Below are 14,400 nucleotides of genomic sequence, written 5' to 3' on the forward strand. Positions count from 1 at the left end.
AGGGCGACAACGTCCTCTGCTGCCCGCAGATAAACGGAGAAGGAAGTGACGCGCCACCATCAGCGTCAGCCTGAAGAAGCCGGCAGCTGTCGGCGAAACCGTAGCTACAAACAGGTAAACAAAACTGTTTCTGTGTTTAAAAAAGAACGAAAGCATGGATTTACAAAGACACAGCAAGAACACACCTAAGATGTTCAAAGAGAAATACGGACAACAAGGAACGAAGGACTTCCGCCGTTTGGAACGATTACACCAGAAACGCGCACGTCTAAGAAACCACCTTCGCTTCTGTTTAAGATGCCGGGACGAAAACATCACACCCACAAGCCTACAGCTGAAAACATCGATCCGGACCCAGACAGCACAAAATATAATAGAAAGAGCACAGAGAGCACTGCTCAAGGAGAGGATAAGGAACGTCATAACCAAACAGAGGCGTGTGGAGGACGAACTGGAAAGAGGACACCTGGACTTGAAAAGGAATTACAAACTTGATAAACAAATGGAGGAACTAATTAAAGGACACATGATGGAAAAACAGGAACAAGAGTTCATAAAAGTGAAAGAAAGACACATAAAGAAGTTAAACAGACTCATAAACAAGAAAAAGAGGGGAGAAATACAAGGCAACTCCACACCAAACTCATGGGTATGTAACATTTCACAATACAAACTAACAGAAGCAGAAGAGAGCATATTAAAGAAAGGTTTAAACTTTGCAGTCACACCAAAAGAAATACCATATGATGAATTTATTGTAGCAACAGAACTAGCATGTCAACAGATCACAGATGAGGGAAAGAAAGCAGAACTCAGAAATAACGTAGTTGGGATATTAAAAAACAGCCAAATTCAACACAGCAATATTACAAAAGAAGAACAATCAGCCATGACAGCTTTATCCAAAAATGAACAGATAATTATTCTACCGGCAGATAAAGGAAGAACCACAGTAGTTATGGACAGAGAAAAATATAAACAACAGATGAAACATATGCTAGAAGACAAAAATACATATGAAATACTTAAAAAAGATCCAACAGAAAACATTAAGAAAAACATGAAAAAATTACTGAAGCCACTGCACGAAAAAGGCAAAATAACAGAAAAAATGTACAAACACTGGATTCCCACAGCAAACATAACACCAAGAATATATGGAACACCAAAAATACATAAACAAAACACCCCACTTAGACCAATAGTTGACAGCATAGGTACACCAACATACAACATGGCAAAAGATATCAGCACAATCATCAGCCCGTTATTAGGAAATACAGACCAACACTGCAAAAATAGTATAGAATTGGCAAAAGAACTAAAGGAAATTACAATAGAAGACAACGACATACTCATCTCACATGATGTCACATCTCTGTTCACAAAAACACCAACCCAAAAAACCATAGACATAGTAGTTAACAGAATCAGACAAGACAAAACTTTACATAAAAGGACAAACCTCACAGCAGATGACATAGCACAACTGATAGGACTGGTAGCTAACTCCACTTACGTCACATACGACAACACAATATACAAACAACTGGAAGGCTTCGCCATGGGTAACCCGTTATCAGCCACCCTGTGCGAGTTTTTCATGGAAGACCTGGAACAAAAAGCCATAGCCACCGCCCCCCAAACTGCAAAATAAAACTATGGAAACGCTACGTAGACGACATACTGGAAATCATACCAAAAGGTCAAACAGAAACACTAACACAACACTTAAACAATATTGACGACACGGGCAACATAAAATTCACTTATGAGTTAGAAACAGAAGGCAGCATAGCATTTATGGACATGAAAATCACCAGGCAGACCGACGGGACCCTAAACATAAACACATACAGGAAACCAACACACACAGACCATTATTTATTATGGACATCAGAACACCCCACCATACACAAAATGTCAGTAATCAGAACATTATATCACCGAGCAAACATAATAACAGAAGAGAGAGACCGTAAACAAGAGGACAAACACATACAACACGCTTTAAAGACCTGCAGATACCCGACATGGGCAATAAACAAAGGAAAACAACAAACAAAAACAGAAAGCAAAGAACAACCCAAAAAAAGAACCAGAAACCCAGAAAGACAAGAACCAAAACCAGTGATAACCCTACCATACATCAGAGGCATAACGGAAAAAATAAGAGCAACAATGAAAAAACACAACATAAACACACCAACAAAGCCATACACAACAGTTAGAAACAGATTAGTACACCCAAAAGACAAAATATCAGCTGGACAAAAATGTGGAGTCATCTACGAAATCCCATGCAAAATATGCAATAAAACATACATAGGAGAAACCGGACGCCAACTCAATACACGGACAATAGAACACAGAAAGGAGTGCGAGAAAGAGGCAAATCGTAAACACAAAAGAGCAGCAAAAGAAGAAGCAGAAAGTACAATAAAAAAAGTCAGCCGTAACAGAACATTGCTTAAGAGAAAACCATATAATGGACTGGGACAGCACACGGATCATAACCACTGAACAACAAAAATACAAAAGATGGATCAAGGAAGCAATAGAGATAAGGAGACGTGGATGTGGGACCATGAACAGGGACGACGGAGTTTACACGCTGGACCACGCATGGGACTGCATCGTCGGAGAGGGGAGAGCGGGCAGTAGAGGGCGACAACGTCCTCTGCTGCCCGCAGATAAACGGAGAAGGAAGTGACGCGCCACCATCAGCGTCAGCCTGAAGAAGCCGGCAGCTGTCGGCGAAACCGTAGCTACAAACAGGTAAACAAAACTGTTTCTGTGTTTAAAAAAGAACGAAAGCATGGATTTACAAAGACACAGCAAGAACACACCTAAGATGTATGAGGGCTACAAGGGCAAAGACCGAGAATTATATGTAAGGAAGTTAAGATCACATTTTTTTGGTCCTGATCTGAATTTGAGTAATTTATTTTGAATATTTGTTAAAACCAAGTCCTGATCTGATCATTTTCAGCAAGGCACTAAAATAAGAAGAAAAGAAGAAAACACATACAAGTTGTGGTTTGAGTTTCAGTTGTTTAGGAACACTGATTAAGAAACATGTTAACATTGTGAACAGATTTAAAGGTAGTGGGGTTTCTCATCTTTCAAGTTGTTTACTTGCTCAATATGCAGCTGTATAGTGAGCCTAAGTCACCCCCATCTACTTCTGAACCATGGGTATCCCTGAAGAACGCTCATTTGTAATTCCGCTTGTCATGTACCATGGGTTTCACATATAATGTCTGTGAATTTTTAATACGCATTTTGATACCAAGAAAGCACTTCTTTTCGAAGGGGTGGGCGTTATTTTAGGTTTTGTGTGAAAATAAGTCCAGGACTACAAATGCTCTTCATGAAGGTTACATCATCAAACCAGACATGGGAGAAAACTGAGGGAAGATGGCTGTAAATGTAGCAAACTTCAAATCCTTCCTTCAGGAGGAAAGAACCACCATAAATCTGGCCATCTAATAAGTAGCAGCTACGCTCGGAGAGAAGATATTCTGTTGTGGCGTCATTCATGCAACGTGCAGATTTCTTGTAGTCATGCTAATTACGAACTTTTGCAAACTGATAAATCTCAAAGTATGTGACTGGCGTAGTTGGAGCACCCATCGTTAGTTTTCATTTAAATTGCAGAACAACATATGTGCGATCCAGGGCCTAAGACAAAGCAAATTAGAAAATAGCTCTTTTAGCCACATTGACTTGCATTCATTTTTTCTTTGATCCGGGAACCCATGAGCCGACTGGAACGGGAGGAGACTTAGGCTCCCTACTGAGCGATGCATATTCCCTTGATGGGGCAAGCACTTGGTTCCTTGGCCGACATGCCAACTTTTCTCTGCTTATCACCTACAGCTACCGGGCAGCTCTGGTGCTGAAAGAGATTTAGAAACCTTGATGCTTTGCAGTTTGTTGGCAATTTTGCTTTGAATCTTAGCGTACCTTTCTCTGCCGGCTGGCTCCACGTATTTGACCGAGTTTGCTGTGAACTGGGAATTAATGGAGACAGCCCAAAGCGAAAAGCCGAATGTGAAAGTAGTCTGTTTTGGAGGCAGTGTGCAGCTGTCTTTTCTAGCATGTTGAATGCCCTGTATGCACACATTACCTGTGGCTGTCGCTCTGCCTGTGTTGTTTAGTTTAAGATACCACCAAAATACATGTTAGCACTCCTGAGGAGACATGCTAGCTCTGCATTAGCCTACTTGCTAACAGCTGCATCACTGCATGTCATACATTGTGTAACATTACTGTGCTGTTTTCACACATGAAACAAAGACTGTATAGAGGAACTAAGCCATTAGAAAACCTGTCTCAGGATGGATAAAGTTGTGTTTGTTGTTCTGTCCGATCCTTTTAAAATTATTTTAAAGTGGATTATTAGTATCTCAGAAGACATCAATAATTCTGAACAACATGTAACTATTTGTATGGGCTTGTTGTATGAGCATACATATTATAAGGGAAAAAAAAATCCAAGGCACTTTTACCAACATTAATAAGAAAGTGGTATATTTGAATATGTGCTGAATGGAAGTCAAGATTTGCAAATGTCCCTATGAACTGTATTTATTTCGAATTTCTGTTTAGACTTTCCCTAAGTCCCAAAGTAAGATTTTTGAAACCTGAAATGTACTATATTTGGAAGTGGTCATGTTCACTACACACGTGTGTGTGCAGGGACAAGGAAACACACAGATCCTACTTGAGTGTGCATGTTGTGAGTGCAGCCTGTGTGCCTGTCTGTCTCTGTGCGAGTGAGGGTGAGAGAGAGAGAGAGAGAGAGAGAGAGAGAGAGAGAGAGAGAGAGAGAGAGAGAGGGAGAGAGAGAGACTGTTTATAATAGTGTAATCTCAGAAAATCAGTGGTGTGGAACCTTGTCAAGGTGTGTGGGAGGAAAAGAGACCAAGAGCAAGCAAGACTCTAACAGTGAATGTCACTCAGAAAGACAGCAACATAAGAAAGTCCAGAGAGAGAGAAAGAGAGAGAGTGTGTGTTTGTGTTTGCAAGAGTATGCAACAATAATTTATGCCTGTAACAAATACAAGTTTACTGTGGATTTATCTCAACCTATTCATGTAGAAAGCTGGACATCATACGTCCCACTCAATATTATCACCAGGCAAACCTTCATTCATGAAAACAAAGATAGGTCTGAGCTTGTGTGTGTCTTAATGACAACAAAGCTAAGCTGCTGACTGTGGCAGATTTCTGAGTCGCTACACAGGTTGGATTTTCGATTAGAGAGCGCTACATCGGTGTATTGAAGAGCTGCAGTGCCTATACCACTTTAAATAGCCTAAATTCCCTACATCTTCCCAGTGGAGCACACACACACACACACACACACACACACACACACACACACACACACACACACACACACACACACACACACACACACACACACACACACACACTATTAAATAGAAATAGATTTGCTGTCAAGAGCAAATGTTTACTAAAGAACAAGGCATCCTTCAGTTACACATCCAGAAACAGAAGGGGAGAGAATTACAAAAGCACAGCAGTAGGAGATGTAGTCAAAAGCATTGAGGTCTGTTGCAAAGGTACACACACACACACACACACACACACACACACACACACGTACGTACGTACGTATGCACACATCCACACATGCACACAATCTCCTTTATATTTGTTTCTTACTACCGTACATATATGTTCACGCCTATAGCTCTCGTGAGAACAAATTCATTTGCTGCAAAAACTCCTGTTTTTTTGCATAATCTTGCAAAAACTAAATGACAGGATGTATGATTAATCTTTTTGCATACCTTTCTAAATGTTATTTTATTACTATTTGATCCCTTGTAGCTGCAATTCACCCAATCATAAAGCAGCCCTGGCTAATTTCTCACGATTGACTGAGTCATGGTCTTTGACCTCTGCAATGCTTCACCACTGAGCGTTATGAATAGCCCAGTCTGTGAGAACACAATAAATCTCCTGCTGTGTTGTGGGTCACTCTTGGTGCACATGGATTCTCACTGACAAATATTATCAGTGCAAAACATATTTTGGAGGATTATCAAGATGCGAACCTTGATCTTCCTGCACAAACTCAACGTGTCTTCAGTGATCTAGCCTCAACGACAAACTTAAATCTAGTATGCAATGAAATTATGGACCTTATGCTGCTTTGTACACTTTGCCTTCTGGGTTTAACACCTTTCAAACAGCAGTTTTAATCTGAGGCTTGCATGACTGACAGATGATGAAAATCACAGTCCTAGTTGATTCATGGAAACAATTATTTAGGTCAAAACTGATGCCATGATTATTTAACACAAGGACTTGTTGACTCGGTAATCATTATCAAGAGACTGGTCGAGCTTATCTACCAAATGACACTTTTCCATTTATTTGACGCAATAAGTTAAAGAATTTCTGTCTAGATTTACATTCTTGAAATTAAACACATATCATACTACGCCCCAAACAAAAGGAAATACCTGTGTGTCCTACCTTTGTTGTGTTTGCTGGCCAGATGGTAGGCTCTGGATCTATAATAAATGTATGTCTGAGAGTAGATGCTGTCCAGGTCTTGTCTCCATGTTTCTGGGTTCAAAGATTTGAGAAGCTGTTCCACTGTGTCAAAGGCAGCTATGGTTTTGTCCAAATCCTCCAGCGACAAAGGTACCGCTGTCGTTGGTGTGCCTTTTGCAGCCATGTCCTGAAAATGAAAATGGTTAAAAGATAAAAAGAGAAATGATTTACTCTGCTCCTACATCATAGAATTATTGCCAAACATTTCTTCAATTTGTCACTTTTAAAATACTTTTCTTTCTAGAATGTTTTTGTCTAAATTATGAAAGGTGCAGTAAATGAAGGGGTTAGTGATTCTCTGGATTTTGTGAAATCTTTGCCAAATATTTAATGGCAAGTAAATATAATGTTTAAATAAATACTTTTACTATCTGCTATGATCTCACAGATCCAGTAAGAATGTTTGTGACTCAGTCTCTGTAACGCAGTTTTACTTATCACACAACACCATTGCTGCTTTGATCAGTTTATGGCTGAAAACACTGAATGTGGTGCATTTACTGTGCATTTTCTCCTTTAGCATAAACAATCTTTGCACAAACAACATGCAAACATGAGAGATGTCTGCATTGAGATGGAAATATTGTTCAATAGAAGTTTAATTTAAAAGTAACATTTGAGCAAATGTTAAGAATTGAACACAAATTCAATTTAAAAATACTACAAATCTAAGTTTTTTGCTATTTTATTTTCTTTTTACCCAGTATTTATTAATCAGTAACACACAAAAATACATCTGCATAGTTTAGTTTTAATATCAGAGTGCTGGTACTAAATATAGGAACACAATGCAGCCTTCAGTCTCACTGAAGACCTTTGGGCGGTCACTGCTGCAGGCCATTTATCTGAATCCACGGCAACTGTAATAAAACTCAAATAAAATGTGGGGTCATTATATCTCAGACGTTAGCTGCCACACTCGGCCCTGTTTCAAAGGACAAACGTAAGTAATGAACAGATTTAGAGGGAAGGATTAGACTGATCAGGACTAACGCTGAAACAGAGGCGTGCTTCAGAGAATTTGCGTTTGATAATATTTATACTAACTACTTACATTAATGGGAATAAATCAATCATGATGACTCGTATGTCACTTTATCGCTGAATAAAAATGAGAAATATATTGTCTTAACCTAATCTCTTAGTAAAGGTTTTAAATGCACCTTAAAAAACACTTTCATTTATGGACACAATCAAATCGATTTAATGGATCTTATTTGATGCTTGCTTAATAAATAAAGCCAGCTACTAACATTAAGTTCTTTTAGATTAACATATAATACAATGAAGTTGATCTTTCTTTTGATTTGAATGTTGTAGACATTGGAATAATCGTAAAAATGAGGACAACTCCACCTCAGATGAACCCAAAACAAAAGACACATTATGCATTCACATCATGTTTGTATTGTTTCCATGGGTCTTAAAGGGAAACTAAGCAACTTTTTCATATTTTAAATGATTTTCTTGAACCCGTCAGTGCTAAAATGACCCTTTACAGGATTAATGAAAACTCACTCACTTCCCACCACCCCCTGTGGCCACGTTAACGTGACCGCTCCCCAAAGTCACGTGTCTTGCATGAAGCAGTAACGATTGGTTAGCATTTCTAACATGTTTATTATGGTGGAGCCTCAGGAGAAACAAAGACAATCTGATGAATGTTTTAATGGTTTCTCTGGTCCAACAAACTTGATTCTGTGGTTGAATCACCTGTACAGCTGATTGAAATCAGGTGTGTTGAAGCAGAGTTAAAACTAAAATGTGCTGGATACCGGCCCCCGAGGCCCAGAGTTGAATAGCCTTGCGCTACAGCCTTTCCCTGTGGTCAGATGATTCCTCCACTCAGGATCTGTGTCATATTTACCAAGAACACTAGTCAATAGCAAACACAAGTCAAAGGTAAAATGGCTAGAAGACATGCTGCTGCTGCAATCTGCTTCCGACACGTTTCTTGCATGTTTTGGATCGTGAACACAACTGATTTGTTTGAGTTAGTGATGAACCACTCCTGTAGACACAAAGGAAGGCTGAGGAAACAATTCAGCAGTTAGATGAAGGTGTTACAAAGATGAACGCACAGCAAGGAGGAGAGTTTCGGTTTCGATTTTACGACAGTAAGTTAAAACAGAATCTAAAAGCAAAAAAATAAAAAAAAAATAAACTGGAAAGAGTTCCTTTAACGTGATGGTTCACATTTTATATAGTGATGGGATGTTTATGATCAAATCAAATCTTTTCAAAGTGAACGATGAGAGCCGAGTCCCTGTAGAGAGCCGTTCATCTTGTCTCCCAGTAACGACCCCACCACCACGGACCACAACCCCCACCCACCACTGTGACGGACATCGGTGGAACGCTACCCATCCTCCGCATAGTCTCATGGACACTGGAGGAACACATTGCTCAGTGCTCCCAAAACACCCCCCTCCCCGCTCTCACTGCTTTGCTTCGTTCAAAAGAGCCAGTCTTTGGAACGACTCTTTGAGGTAAGCAACCAACTGATGAACGGCTCCCTTTAAAGACACATAAATCCCATCACTAACGGTATCGCAAAATATTAGAATATATATTTAGACCAATGTAAAAAAAAAGGATTTTTATAAACTCATGATGAGTGGGCCAAAATACCTGCTGAGAGGTGCAGAAGTCTCATTAGTCCCCTTCAGACAGGCCAAGAAAAAGGGAAATGTTCCAGACTCTCCGTAAGACCTTTGTGTCTGAATACAAACATCCGGATAACGTTTTCCGTAATTTAACCGGACAACGCCCCTAGTAACAGGTCCGGACTTGTTACGGACAAGGTGGCTGCTTCAGACTGGTGAGGTCGAGTTCCGGACAGGGAGGAGGGGGAGGAGGAGGGGACCGGGGGACGCTGTGCGCACCTAGATAGTTCGCTCCTGTAGCATGCGGCGAACCATGGCAGCTCGCCTCCTACGGGACTGTCTAGACTAGACGCGCGACGGCGTGCTTCACACCGCTTCAGTGGTTCCTTTAACCATTGAGCTTCATCATCCAGGTCTCTTATGCGTCTTCGTGTGCGCAGAATTATGCTTAACATAAGTCCGACCCCACCCCCACCCCCCCACCCCCCACCCCCGACATCTGGAACTTTTCCCTGCTGTGTGAACGCAGCCGAAAGGACAAGTTCCGGTACAAAAGTGTCTGAAAACACAGTTCCGGTTAAAAACCGGATTGAATTTTCCACACATATTCCAGAATGTCTATCTGACAAGGGCTATTGACAGTCACAGGAATCGTTTGATTGCGGTGATTGCGTCAAAAGGTTGTGCAACTGAATATTAAGTTAGGGGTAACATCCGTTTAGGGGTACCTTGTCCAAGCATGTTCCATGAGTTTAATTTTTAATTAATTCTGTTAAAGCACATTGGAAAGGCAATGTCTGACTTTCACTGGTTACATTTCCTAGAATTTTAATTTATTATTACTTTTGTCAGATTGAACTTTTTTCTGTGACCATTGTGTTTTTCCCTTTATTTAACCAAAGGGTACCAACATTTTAGCCTAAATCTGTATTTTTTTCCATCCTCATTTTCTGACTAAAAGAAAATATATGAACAGCTTATCGCTGCTAGCAATCAAGACTAATGCACAAACTTTATCAATGTTTTTTTATATTTACCACAAATAAAGAATTTCATAAAAAAATAATATAGGATCTTGACAACTCTCAAATTTAGGTCCGTTTACATTAGTGGAGAGTTCCCAGTGAGATTTATTATTAATTAAAAAATATCTGATTTAAATGTCTAAAAGTTGTTCAACTTCTAACTCAGATATCATAATCAAAGTTTGATTTAGCTAAGATCTTTAAGAAAAATCAACAGTTTTAAACATTTACACAATAAAACTGGCTGAGGCTGGTCTTAAATATTGACCAAATTAATAAACTCCCAGATTTCTCCCCTGTTTTGAAACATAATCAGCACCCATGTGAGAGTGGACTCACCGACATGATGGGTGCAGTGACTGCCTCCCAGTTGGTGTTGGAAGCAGGGAGAGAAGAGGCGATCTGTGAAACAGAAAATTCTGTCAAAATCCAAAGTTTTTCTCACAGTGACAAAAAAACAATGAGGCACAACTAAAGAGATGGTTGCTGATTATTAGAGATCATCGGTTAAATATTATTTGTGGTGGCAAAAGCATTTTGATAACGATGAAACAAATGTTAAACTGATTAAAACTTCTCATAGTTCCATTTAAACAAAACTATGCAAAGGCCTTCACCAGACAAACCTCCCCACAAAGTGGAAATGTCCACACACTACAGGTTAAAAGATAACATCTGTCCACTTAAAAATATAAAACAAGCACACACACACACACACCCACGCACGCACGCACGCACGCACGCACACACACACACACACAAACACACACATTCTCACTCGTTATTGGAGCCGTCTCCTTGAAGAGTCTTAAATACCAGTCAATATGGAGCAGTAAATCTGTCTTAACTGCACTTCAAAGACAAAGTGCCTCCACTTTATGTGTGTGTATGTGTCAGTGTAATGTGATAGAGTATACTTCAAAGGTGGTGTACACATACCCACAAAGCAGCTGCAAATGGAGTGCCCCCTCATTTTGAGGTGTGAACAAATTATGCAACATAATGTTAATTCCTGGAGTAGTTCAACATTCGGGGGAGAAACATCAGCAACACACAAATAACACTGGTTAAATTTATATGTAAAATAAATAGAGATGCACAGTATGTTGACATCAATATCGAAACGGTCTGACATGTAAAGCTGGGGAGATGATTAGAAGCCATAGTTTTTCCATCCTGTTTGTGTATCTGTTTCAGAAGATGAGGGGGTGATGATATGTAATTGTTTAGTCATGTGAAAGTTTATGGAAATCATCTCAGAAGTGTAAATGTGTCTGTATATAATAATATTATTATTAAAACAATAAATAAAAGTCCCATCTCACCCTCCATGGGTGGTCTCATCCTGCCAAGCTTGGGTCCTCTACCAGAGGCCTGGGAGCTTGAGGATTCTGCAGTATCTTAGCTGTTCTTAGAACTGCTCTTTTCTGGACTGAGATGTCTAATGTTTTTCCCGGGATCTGCTTTAGCCTCTCCTACAGTCTGGGGGTTACTGCCCCGAGTGCTCCGATGACCATGGGTACCACTGATATCTGCACTCTCCAGGCTTTCTGAAGTTCTTCTTTGAGGCCCTGGTACTTCTGTAGTTTCTTGTGTTCATTTTTCCTAATGTTGCATCATGAGTCTCTCTCTCTCTCTCTCTCTCTCTCTCTCTCTCTCTCTCTCTCTCTCTCTCTCTCTCTCTCTCTCTCTCTCTCTCTCTCTCTCTCTGTGTGTGTGTGTATATATATATATATATATATATATATATATATATATATATATGTGTGTGTGTGTGTGTGTGTGTGTGTATTCAAGTGGCTCTGTTTGTGCATTTAAGAATTTAAACAAATTTTATGCTAAAAATAGACAAAAGGTTTTTTTCTCAAGTGTATTTCAGCAGTCTATTATGTGTTAGTAATAACAAAAGAAGGCTTCATTAGGTGACTTTCTGACAGATGTAGGCATCCACTGATTTCCCTTCCTTTCATTATAATTTTTTTAATCACAAATGTTATTTCATTTATTTATTTAATTGTAAACATATTTGTAATCGTTTTTGAAATCTTTTTTATACTTTAATTGTTATTTATTTTTATTTGTTATGAAACGCCTTGTGATTTTTTTCTTGAGAGGCGCTATATAAAAGACAGTTTTCTTTCTTTCTGTAATGAGCATCTAAAAATCTTTTATTTCATAGCCTAAACCTGGGATATTCAACTCCGGGCCTCGAGGGCCGGTATCCAGCATGTTTTAGTTTTAACCCTGCATTAACACACCCGATTTCAGTCAGCTGGGGCCTCATTAATAGAGCTTGCTTACGCACAAAACAGGGTTGGGAAACTGCATGAGCAACTTTCTATGCAAACTTTGGGATTTATGAAAGAAAACGTAGTGGAAAACTGTGAGCAACTTTGAGTTGACTATGAACCTGGCTTACACACATTTTGGACATGGAGAGCACCAGCAGTGCTGCTGCTGAGGATACAAATATGAATTCCAGCAGCATTATCACTTGTACCGCTTCGTGCGCACACAGAACAAGTAAAGTACATGCCGTAAGTACATTTTTTTTGCTGAGTGGTTTTAGTAAGGATTCTATGCAATGTTTTATAAATAAGACACCTGGTGATTAACAGGCTTCTGCAGAGCCTGATGAGCTGCTGCACAGGTGACTCATCTATTGAATCTAGTGTGTTGGACCAGAGAAACCACTAAAACGTGCTGGATACCAGCCCTCGAGGCCCGGAATTGAATAGCCCTGGCCTAGACATACATGGAGCTAAAACATTGTGTTGTTTTTTGCTTTCACTGCTGGAGAAAAAAAGAAAATTTAGAATTTTTTTTTTTTTTTTGCTGAAAAATAGACATGACAATTAAAAATAAAAAACAGCCTATGGTGAATTTTTTTTTCTATTCTGGGTGCAGGAGGCTTATCTCTCCACTGCAGACTGTACTCGAGGGATGAGGACCAGCAGTCTCAGTGCCACATGCAGTCGCTGCATCGTCCAGCGATGCTCAAATATCCCCACTTATATTAAATACATATGAAAATAAAATCTTTTCCTAAAAACATAATGTAGCTAACTTTCTTTGTGTTGAAAAAACATTTTTAATTGCATGATTTCTAATGCTATATTTCATTTGAAGCTAAGCTCTCTGCTTCAAGTCACCTTGGCCTTTTCACAAGCATTAAAGGGGCATTATGGAAGTTTGTCAGCCAAAACATGTGTAGAAATAATAAATATCTTATTAATAAATTCTCCTGCAGCCCTGGTCTTGTAGAATGAGCCCTGGCATTTTTACTGTGATTGCCTATTTTTCTGTAAAATCACAGAAAAAGAGAGCTGGTCGGGTTGAGCAGGCTGCTTCATGCGCATTCACGCTCAGGCATAGCTCTCCGAACTGTTCTTTGAACGTTGTTTCAGCTGTCATCAACGATATAAATGTTACAGAAAAAAAGGATGTCATTGCCGCTATAGCTCGCCTAGTAAGACGTCGGACTTACGTGCAGAGGATCCGGGTTTGATTCTGATTGCCAACATGATTGCCAACATAGTTTATCTAGAGTTTCTTTTTTATATTAATGGTATATTTTTTTACAGTAAGACACCCAAATTTGTATTTGAGACTCGCCGAACGGCATTGAATTCACAGATAAAAAAGATGTGGGTTCAACTTTCATTTTGGAACAATTTTTCAAGCAAGGGAAATGAATGATCTGAGCATGCAGGAGGACTGACCCATCTTAAACCTTTGTCAGCTGTGCTGAAGAGAAAGGTACAGAACCAAATTATTTAATTAATTAGCTGCACGTTCTCCTGTTCTCCGGGACACACACACACACACACACACACACACACACACACACACACACACACACACACACACACACACACACACACACACACACACACACACACACACACACACACACACACACACAAGGGACTGTCTCAGCTGTTATTTTCGTTAAGGAGTGTGCACGTACAGCATGCGCGCCTCGTGCACGAGCCTACTATTAAAGCTGCCGTTATGCTTTTGGCCTGAGGGGGCAATCGCGAGCATAAAAATTCAAAACTCCATAAAGTCCATTTAAGGGGATACATTCGTATTTACAGTAGCAGCCAAAAGGAAGGGGCATCAGGGAGTTGACCTTTTTGTATGCTTGAATTTTAGAGCAGAGTGTTAAA

The 14,400-nt window shown here is 39.7% G+C and overlaps 1 protein-coding gene across 1 annotated transcript in view; it reads right to left on the reverse strand.

Moving 5' to 3' along the window:
• The window catches only part of pdgfd (platelet derived growth factor d), an 89,479-nt gene that overhangs the window by 19,685 nt on the left and 55,394 nt on the right, over positions 1–14,400 (reverse strand). Inside the window, exons 4-5 of the mRNA XM_015951700.3 lie at positions 10,568–10,630; positions 6,517–6,724 (exon numbers count right to left, since the gene is read on the reverse strand). Coding sequence (XP_015807186.1) covers positions 6,517–6,724; positions 10,568–10,630 — 271 coding nt within the window. The remainder of the gene's footprint in view (positions 1–6,516; positions 6,725–10,567; positions 10,631–14,400) is intronic.

This window comes from Nothobranchius furzeri, chromosome 13 (genome assembly GCF_043380555.1).
Source record: "Nothobranchius furzeri strain GRZ-AD chromosome 13, NfurGRZ-RIMD1, whole genome shotgun sequence".
In the NCBI taxonomy this organism is placed as follows: domain Eukaryota; kingdom Metazoa; phylum Chordata; class Actinopteri; order Cyprinodontiformes; family Nothobranchiidae; genus Nothobranchius; species Nothobranchius furzeri.